This window comes from Chenopodium quinoa, unplaced genomic scaffold, assembly GCF_001683475.1.
Source record: "Chenopodium quinoa cultivar QQ74 unplaced genomic scaffold, ASM168347v1, whole genome shotgun sequence".
Classification (NCBI taxonomy): Eukaryota; Viridiplantae; Streptophyta; class Magnoliopsida; order Caryophyllales; family Amaranthaceae; genus Chenopodium; species Chenopodium quinoa.
The window spans coordinates 1,430,917-1,441,642 of record NW_018744693.1 but is presented as its reverse complement, the minus strand read 5'-3'; the positions used below and the strand labels follow the sequence as shown (position 1 = coordinate 1,441,642).

General features: G+C 35.9%; 1 protein-coding gene across 1 annotated transcript; it reads left to right on the top strand.

Moving 5' to 3' along the window:
* Window positions 1-895: 895 nt before the first annotated feature.
* Window positions 896-2,620, top strand: LOC110702378. Its single transcript, XM_021880080.1, has 2 exons — window positions 896-1,090; window positions 2,258-2,620. Exons 1-2 carry the CDS (start codon window positions 977-979, stop codon window positions 2,618-2,620), a joined length of 477 nt encoding a protein of 158 aa, XP_021735772.1. The 5' UTR covers window positions 896-976.
* Window positions 2,621-10,726: the final 8,106 nt, after the last annotated feature.

Below are 10,726 nucleotides of genomic sequence, written 5' to 3'. Positions count from 1 at the left end.
ATACATTTTTTCGTATGAATATAGATTAATCCGACAATAAACAACGACGGCCGCACTCGACTTTTCCAATATCTTAATGTAAGTATATGAATATATAATTATTATCTTTTTCTATCTAATTATTATTCCCTCCTTCAATTTTAATTCTTTATGCTTTGAATTTTATGGTCAACTTTTATAACTTTGAGTGTAAAAAATCACAATTATAAACATCAAAACTATATCATATGAGATTGCTTGTTAGATTTAGCTTGAAATGTATTTTCTATACATGAATGTCTCATAATTGAATTTAATTGAATATATACCTAGTCAAAGATGAACATTACAAACTGAAAAAATTCAAAGTGTAAAGAATTAAAAATGACGAAGGCAGTATATTTTTGTACAAATAATACTTACTGCTAAAAGGCTAACTTAACCAATAATTAAAACATAGCAAAAGATCGGCTACACCTGCCTTTTATATTTCTATCACACCCCTTCACATAAGAGTCATTTGGGCTTGAAATATGGATGCAATATCGACTTCTTCATACACAATACAATACTAAGTATACCACATGATGAAAAGAACAGTGGATGAGATTTAAACTCGTGACCTTTTTATCATGTTGGTTCTTAATACTATGTTCAAAGCTAAAGCTTTTGGTTAAAACCCATAATTGATTTTTATTTTTTTATAAAATTCTATAGCTCTAAGTGGTATAACATTATAATAAGAGAACCATATCTTAAACACAAGTAAACATGTTTATAACTGCCTTTTGAAGCATTATGAACCATACCTCTCTAATCACTAACACGCATATATGCGTGCAAATTATAAATTCCAAATAGTGTTATTGAATATAATTATTAAGTATATGTAACCTGATGATGCACTATACATTTGTACTCAAAATAGCATGATTTAACATATAATTTCCTTTGTTATATTTTACAGGCTGGTGATTCTCAAGTACATTGTTTCAATATGTTATGTCCCGGATTTGTTAATGTTAATAAAGACGTACCTATTGATGACGTGCTTGAACCAATATCAAAAAGAGGAGGTCCAATATATATTCTAAGGTTCAGTATATTTAAGGTAAATAATACTGGATACATGCATTAAGAATCCATTAAATATTCTCTTTATTGTTGCTTTTTAAATACTCTCTCATTCAAGTTAGTGTAAACATGCAACTTAAGAAATTCTTGTTGAAAAATGTCAGTGGGGTGTAAGATAAAGTATCATAGTATTATAAAATAGTATAGTGCACCCGAGTGCACCATGCGCATGGTGCATCCGGAAAGAACATTAGGCTTATTTTAAAGAACATGAGAAAAAAAAAAAAAAAGTGTTTGAAAAAGAACATGCTAGTATTTAAAAAAGAACATGCATAATAGTGTTCAACAAAAGAACATGTTTGTGTTTGACAAAGAACATGGCCTCCGAAAAGAACACTAGGCATATTTCAAAGAACATGGAATAAAAAAAAAAACATGTTAGTGTTTGAAAAAGAACAAGCTAGTGTTTGAAAAATTAACCTTGCATGTACAAAATTTATACTTACATTGTACTTGAATCCATCATTTGTTCAAGTTTGAAGGTTGAATTGTTGAACTAAGTTCAATTTTTTTCTTGGGTTTCACTTTGAAGATGAACAATTTTGCTATTTTGAATTTTTATTTTTTTTTTTGAAAAATAGAAAAAGATAGAGAGAAAAGTTCTAGAAAGAGAAAATGAGTACTTTGGAAATGATTTTTACCCAAACAGTAGAAGAAGTACCAGTATTACGAGATTAACAGCAAAGTGAGACCAATTTGAGACCTTCATTAAAATTCTTAGATGAAAACGATGGTGTACAGGAGAGAGAAAATTGGCAGCAAGAAAGAGAGTGATAGGAAGGGAAAGAGGAGTGAGAAATTGCAGGAGAAGAGAGTAATGGATTTGCAGTTGCAAGAAAATAAAAACATGTTCATTTTTTACTCATGTTCTTTTAAATATACTAAATGTTCTTTCAGGTGCACCATGCGCATGGTGCACCCACCACAAATTAATTTTAAATGCTGAATAAGTCAAAGTGAAAGAACAAAATAACCAACTAAAATTAAAAATGAATAGAACCAAAAAAGGATGAATATATGGAGTAGTGTTAGTCGATGCAAATTGTCTTATTACATAATTTGAATGCAATCTTTATACTTTGATTAAGTTGTTACTTAAGGGATTATAATTTATACTTGGTATGTCTAATGTGTAATTACAAAGGATCCGAAAGATGGAAATTGGTGGCTTACATTGGGGAAGGAAAACACTTTACAAGGATTTTGGCCTAAAGAGATATTCACTGGATTGTCAATGTTAGCAACTAAAGTCTCATTTGGTGGAGAAGCTTATGGCCCTGTGGATCAACCTTTACCACCTATGGGAAACGGCTACCTTGGTATCGCAGACCCTAAATATGCTGCTTTTTGTAATTCAATTGTAGTGTTGGATGAAAATTTAAAGGAAGATAATGACCCTCATGAGATTGAAACTTATACAGACGATTCACATTATCGTGTCATTGATTATGGATGGACTAATAGATTTGGACGCATCATGTTCTATGGTGGTACTATTCCACAATAATGATGTACATAGTATTAGTACTTTTATCAATAACTATTAATAAATTTCTTTAACTTTTCAAGTAATTAAATCAAGTGTTTGTTAAGATTAAGGGTGCGTGATTAAAATGTGGTTTGGACTTTTTTTTTTTTTTTTTGAAGAAAAGCGGGAAGTGCATTAATTCATAGTGAGATTGTCCAAAAGTACATACGGGGATATTTCGTTAGGCACAAAATTATCCCAAAATTGTTCACTACTTATAGGCACTATCCTAGCAAGGTGATGGACAACAAAATTCTCATCCCGCTTGACATGAGACCAAGAAATGGAAGAAAAGCAAGAGCTAACCGAAGTAATATCCTCAAGAATATTATCAACTGTTGAGAAAGAAAAGGAGTTCTTCCAAAGCTTTGAAATCATCACAAGGGAGTCAGATTCAAGTATGACATCAAGCAGTCCATAGTCCCGAGCTTTCTTGATTCCATACAATGCTACTTGCTCTAGGCTACCAGGGGATCCCACTGTGCCGTGGTCCTTTGTACAGCTGCAAACATCACCTGTCCCAAGTGGTTACAAGCAACCACCCCTAAACCAACCCACCCCTCTTTTGAAATAGACGCATCGACATTAATTTTTGCAACAGCAGGAGGGGGAGGAACCCATACATTGCTACATGTTTGATTTAAGTTGGGGGCAGAACCACCATATATTCGCTGAGTGTACTCATCAAAATCGACCACCAGTCTGCTATGGCGCTGAAGAAGGACATCATCTAGCTCCCAAACATTCTCAAAGACCCCTTTATTACGTCTGAACCAAATGAACCAAGCCAAAAAGAGACTCCTTTGATAGATGTCACTCGGAAGATTTTTAGCCCAACCAAGGACTATTTCACCAAAGAAATCAGCCCTCCCAATATTGAGAGCCTCGCCACAACCGCTTCTTAGCCATAGTTGACGTACTGCAGGGCAAGAAACCACAGCATGGATAATAGTTTCACACTCGGTACCACAGCAGGGACAATTAGCATCCTCAATAAGATGGCACCGTTCAAGGATGCCCCTCGTAGGCAAGGTGTTCGAGCAACATCTCCACAAAAAATGGCGAACTTTCGGAGAGGTGTTTAATTTGTCTTCCAAATCTCGACCCAGTATTGCTCAAAGTTATCTAGTTGGCACGACTTACCCAATAGATAGGCAGTCTTAACTTCATACCGACCATCCCTAGACCAAGCCCATGTGAGGGAGTCTGTTGGGCACCTTTCACTGATTGGGATCGCGTATATTGCATTTCTAGCTGTCACGCTCATTGAAGATCCTATCTACTTTCCCAACATCCCAACACCCATTCTCATCCAATAGCTCATCCACTGTGATGCACTCCTCTACCCCTCTTTCGGAAGTGACAAACCGACTCACATCATCAATCAACTAAGGGTCATCCCATATACAAATGTTACGCCCATTTCCAACTCTCCATAACATCCCTTCCTTGATAAGGGCCTTTGAACTCCACAGACTTTGCCAGGAATAGCTAGAGATCGGCCCAAGGGCTGCGTCGAAAATAGAGGAATAAGGGTAATATTTTGCTTTAAAAACACGACTCACGAGAAGATTTTCATTTGAAGCAAGCCTCCACAGTTGTTTACCAAGGAGAGCGTCATTGAACATCCCCAAGTCTCTAAAACCCATACCCCCAAGCCATTTTGGTTGACAGAGCGACGACTCCCAACTTTTCCAATGTATTTTCCTCCCTCGGTCATTCGACCCCCCACCAAAACCGAGCCATCATGCTATGAATTTCCTGAATTAAATTCATCGTAAATTTATATACTCCCATAAGATACGTTGGGATAGCTTGGATAAAAGATTTGAGCAACACCTCCTTTCCGACTCTAGAGAGAAGCTTCTCCTTCCATATTTGAACTTTCTTCCAGATTCGATCCTTCACAAATGCAAAAACCGCTTTCTTCAATCTCCCAATGACAGTTGGTAAACCAAGGTACTTCACATGATAATCGACCATCTCCATACCTAGAATAGAGCTAAAGGTAACCCGTGATGATAAAGGAACTCCTTTACTAAAAGATACCTCCGACTTCTCCAAATTAATTTTTTGCCCGGAAGTTGCTTCATATTTGTTGAGAATATCAACAATTATCGAACATTCCTGCGGAGTAGCTCTAGTAAACAAAAGACTATCATCTGCAAAGAAAAGATGATTAATCTCCAGACCATTTCTGCTTGCCCGAATTCCATGGATCAACTTTTTCTCCGACGCCAACTGTAACATTCTGGAAAGTACATCAGCTACTAAAATAAATAGATAGGGAGAAATGGGATCACATTGTCTAAGCCCTCTAGATGGAGATAAAGAATCCAAAGGAGCCCCACTCAGAAAATAGTAGCTGACTGTCGAGACGAAGGCCATTATAGTATCCACCCAAGCTCCAGCAAATCCCAATTTTGTCAACAATCTCCTCAAGAACTCCCATTCCACTCGGCCATATGCCTTACTCATATCAAGTTTCATAGCAATCGAACCCCTTCGACTATTCGATCTCTTCTTCATAGTATGAAACAACTCTAATGCAATTAGAGCATTATCAGTAATTAATCGTTTAGGAACAAAAGCACTCTGATTTTCCGTCACCATACTCTGGAGAAGAGGTTTCAACCTGTTTGCTACTACCTTCGATGCAAGTTTATAGAGCACATTACATAGGAAGATCGGTCTCAACTGAGAAATGCATGTCGGATCTTTCACTTTTGGAATGAGGGCCACATTAGTGCGGTTTAATTCACAAAGAGAAACTCTACCAGAAATAATATTGTTCACAAAAATAGACACATCATCACCAACAATATGCCAATATTTCTGATAAAAAATAGCATGTAAACCATCTGGCCCCGGGGCCTTGCAAAGACCCATTTGGGATAAAGCAGCAAAATTTCAGCTTTTGGATAGGGCCGACATAAGGATGAATTCATACCTTCAGTCACCATGTGTGGCACACTCGAAAGGACTTCCTCCATCAATACATCATCAATTTCGTTGCTGGTAAACAGTGAACCATAGAAGCCGAGGATTATGTTTTCCACTTCCTTCGTACTAGAATGCCACACACCATTAGCATCTTTTAGGCCTTTATATAATTTTTACTCTTTCTTTGGCCCGCTTTGTGATGAAAATATTTTGTGTTACGATCGCCATCTTTAATTTCTGAAACTCGTGATCTGAGAAACCAATATGCTTCATTTTTATCATGGAGATCATCCAAAGCAGCCTCCAACCTGTTACATTCGTCAAGTCTTGCCTTGGAATTCGCATTTTGTTGAGCAAGCTTGAGAGCATCTTCAGCTTCTTCTATTTTTTCCCCCAGGTTGTCGAAGGAATCTTTGCTCCAAAGAGTCAAATCTTTTGCCACGGCCAGAAATTTACTCGGCATATCCAAATGTCTAGACCCATCCCAAGAGTTTCTAATGGCTTCCTCAATCCCATCTGCTAACATTCAGCAAGTTTCAAAGCGAAACTTCTTTTTTCTTTTTTTCTTCCTTTACACTCCTTAGCCTCGGTATCAAGAAGTATGGCCACATGATCCGACTTAAACTTTGTCAAATGAGTAACATGAGCCTGAGGAAACCACGCACACCATCTCACACAAGCCACGAACCTCTCCAGCCGCTCTCTAACAACCTCACCTGGCGGAGTCCCACGCTCCCAAGTCACCCATGAACCATCATAACCAAGGTCTCTAAGGCTGCAATCATCAAGGACCTCTCGAAAAGCATCCATGGCCCGCTGCTCTCTCAATGCACCACCCGTCTTCTCATGATTCCCGAGGATCTCATTAAATTCACCCCCAAAAACAGTAGGAAAAGGGGATGCCAAATATAGCTCACGAACTAGGGACCAAGTGTTGCTCTTTAAAGCCTTATCCGCCCAACCGTAGACACCAATAAACCTCCAAGACCGACCACCCATCTCTTTAATGTCTCCACAGATGTGATGGTCCAAAAAAGACACTAACGAGAAGTCTAACCCATCTCTCCAATAGACACAAAAACCACCCGACTTACCCACACTATCCACACCAATAGCCATGGGAAAATCAAATTTTATTTTTTAATTTTCTGATTTTTTCATGCTTATCATAGTTTCTGATAAAAATATAACATCAGGGCAAAGACTACGACTCCAATGACGGAGAGCACGAATTGCACAGGAGTTTCCCGCCCCCCTGCAATTCCAACACAAAATCTTCATTGTTTTTCGGGGGATTGGGCTGCTCCAATTCCCCCTACTTGAATTATCCTGTCTCCAACAAGGTTAACAATTTCTGATTTGCATTTTTTATTGTGTTGGGTTGGTGACCCAACTGGTACACTACCTATCACTTCCTCCAAACTTCACTTTTTTGCGGAGTTCAGCTCAGACCTTCCCTCTCTTTCAAGCATACTTTCCTCACCAGCAATATCTGTATCCCTCCTTCTCCCAATCTTCCTGCTTCTTGAGTTCACTGTCCATGTCAGTGATGTCATCACTAGCAATGTCAAGAATTGGTTATTGCACACCTTCCCCCTGCTGCCCCTTACTATTTTCACCAATTTCTACACCCTCCTTTTCAACAGGCTCCTCTCCACCAACACTCTTAATTCTCAAAACAGTCTTTGAAGTCAACTCATCCACTACCTTAGTGAGGGTAACTTCCCTGGCACGGGAAGAAGAAAAGGCTAGCCTTCGAGCAACTCCCGGGGGTCCTAACTTCACAGCATTAGTGTCATAATAATTCGGAATACGGGATCTTTTAGCAAAGAACAATCCTTCCTGCAGTTTTTTCTTCTTAGCAATCTCAGCATCGGTTTTACGCAGAACTTTCCTTGGTGAAGCTCGGAGCCAAGGGCCATATTGATACACAATTTCATCGTTTGGATCATTAAATTCATCCTTAAAAGGACAACCACTTTCAGTATGTTCCATCCGCCCATAGAAATAGCAAAAATCAACTATAGAGAGAGAGAGAGAGAGAGAGAGAGAGAGCCGCCCATAGAAATAGCAAAAATCAACTATAGAGAGAGAGAGAGAGAGAGGGAGGGAGGGAGGGAGGGAGGGAGGGAGGGAGGGAGGGAGAGAGAGAGAGAGAGAGAGAGAGAGAGAGAGAGAGAGAGAGAGAGAGAGAGAGGGGCTCATGTAAGAACTCTCCTCTAAATAAGAACTCAATAGGCTCAAGTAAGAACCCTCCTCCAAATAAGAACTCAATTTTATATAAGAACCAATTTCAGTCCTTTATTAGTTTTGTTATAACCATCTAAAATGATCCTTAGTAATGACATTTCCGTAATTTTTAGAAGTTCGTATTTAGAACATAGAAAAAAATATTTAGAACATAAGCAGAAAAAATTTTGAACATAAGAAAAATAATTTAGAAGATAGAAAAAATTTAGAATATAAGCAACCAAAAAAGTTAGAACATAGGAAAAATAATTTAGAACATAAGTTGAAAAAATAATTTATAGTGTAGGTAAAAATTAATAACATAAGTTGAAAAAATAATTTAGAACATGGGAAAAACATTTAGAACATAAGCTGGAAAAATAATTTAGAACATAGGAACAAATTTAGAATATAATCAAAAAACAATTTAGAACATTGAAAATAATTTGGAACATACATAGAAAAAATTTAGAATATAGCAAAAACTTTAAAACATAAGCTGAAAAAATAATTTAAAACATAGGAAAAAACTTATAACTAACATAAGCTGAAAACAATTATTTTTAACATTGGAAAAAATTTGGAACATAAGTAGAAAAATTTAAGAATATCAGAAAAACTTTAGAACATAAGCAAAAAAAAAAAGTTTAGAACATAGAAAAAAAAGTTTAGAACATAAGGTGTTCTTACATAGGAAAGAGTTTTTATATAAGGAAGGGTTCTTATCGGATCTCACACACACACACACTACTTTAAATAATAGGTGTATTACGTGTGTAAACCATAAAAATTCAAACCTAAAATAATGAGCTGAGTCTAGTTAATTCCTATTTTCAAGTATTGGTGGAGGGGTACATGTGTCTTTTCATGTACTAGACTGCTAATTGAGGGATAAATAAGTAATTTTCTAAATGCAAGTTGCAATCAGTTTTTGGATAGATCACCAAAATTACTGAATAAATGAGCACGCTTTTTCAATATAGTTATAAAAATTCCACCAGATTAACAAAAATTCATTTATCAAGCAGATAAATTGAACTTGCATTTGTAGTAAAATAATTTCATTGATGATATGTAGGATTATAAATATTTTAGATCTCTTGATTTCTCTCACCAAAGGTTTATGGTTTGTTTATTTGTTTATAGTATAACAGTATAAGGCCTTGTCATATGAGCCTTGTTAACTTCTAAAAACGACCTCTTAAGTGTCGTAAATTAGTAAACAAAATAATTACTATCAAATATTCTACGAAATCTTAAAGATAGATGTCTTATATATATATTTTTTGATATTGTCTCCTTATTTACATATATCTGATACCTAAAAATTTGTCTAATAAATGCCCCCTCGAAACCTGTTGTGGATATTTGATGTCGAAAGCAAATTTGACATGTCCCATTAAATCTACAAGTTTTGTAACTTGAAGAGCGTAAATCATCCCATCAAGCGTGTCAATTTGTAAACCATAAAATTCAAGCACACAATATACAATAAAGACGCAAAAAATATATGCGGAAATAATAATTTTATTTATAATTTGTATGTTACAACCCTCATAGATCTCTTGATTTCTATTTTCAAAGGGCTTTTAAATTAAAAGTAAAACTAAGTCTTTTATGTGTGGTAATTTTAAAATTACAACAACTTGATGTCCACATATTGGTGGTAATTTAAATTAAAATAAATTCGGTGATAATTTCAAAAGTGAATTATTTGTAGGTGGTAAAATGCAAATTTTGCTTAAAAAAAGTCACTCTCGCTTAACAGAGCTTTGCGCTCCCTAAACCAATTTCTCCACAGCTGACTCCTTAAACTCACTTTCGCTTTCTCTTTCCTCCATTGTAGCATATTTTTGAGTTCTCCATTCTATGGTAAGATGTTATTTTTCATCATCGAATATCAATTCCTCAATATTCTACTAATCGTTTTTATTAATTCAATTTAGGGTTCTTCGTGAATAGATTGTCGAATTATCAGTTACACTTAATTGATATAATTACTAAAACATGATAACCGGTATTATCGTTTCTATTCATATCTTAAACTAGAAGAATTTAATTTGGTTGCTAATTTGTTGCTAAACCCTTTAATTTTAGGACGGAACTATGAAAGCGGAGTTATTCCTTGCTTCGAATAAAATTAAATTTGAAGAAAACGAGGATTCCTCGAGTGAAGAAGATGTTAGTTTGTTGAATTACTTGGTTTGATATACATTTGAGATTTAAGTGTGCATAGTTGAGTTTTTGTGTTAATTTTTGATGGAGTTTTAGTCAATTTAGGAGGAAGCTGAACATAGCCGATTTTGACAATTTGGAGGCCCGGGGCAAAATAATTTTTATTAAAATCAATTATTTTATAATTATTAAATAGTTATATAATTTGTTAATTCGTAAATAATTTTAAATAATTCTATTTATTTTATTGCATTATTTGGACATTTTCACTATTCACACTTTTCTTTTGACCTTGTTGGTGATTTATATTATAATTAAATATTATATTCTTATAATTTTATAATTTTTCAGAAATTTTACCAAATGCCCCTGAGTTATTTTTTTATTCACCATATACCCATGCAAATTTTCAAATTCACCGTATACACTTGAGTTTCACAAAAATGTAACCAAATGTCCTTAATGACTAACGACGGTTAATTCCGTTAGTCATTAAGGTTAATTATGCCACGTGGCATGCTGCAATTGGTTCTCGATAAATTAGTTAATTAATTTAATTAATATAAAAAAAAACAAAAACAAAAAATAAACCCCACCCCCTCCCCTACCAAACTAACCCCCTGCCAGCGGCCGTCGGCGCCGGTGGTCCCTCCTTCCCTAGCCGGAACCGGCGCCGGTGGTCCCTATTTGCCGGCGAGGTCAACCCCCTTACCCCACGACACCCGAAATCCTCCCCCA

Bases quoted from the DNA above. Each gene is read 5' to 3' on its own strand.
- LOC110702378 (XM_021880080.1), top strand. From the start codon at position 977: ATGTTATGTCCCGGATTTGTTAATGTTAATAAAGACGTACCTATTGAT. The intron at 1,091-2,257 runs GTAAATAATACT...GTAATTACAAAG, and splicing joins TAAGGTTCAGTATATTTAAG to GATCCGAAAGATGGAAATTG.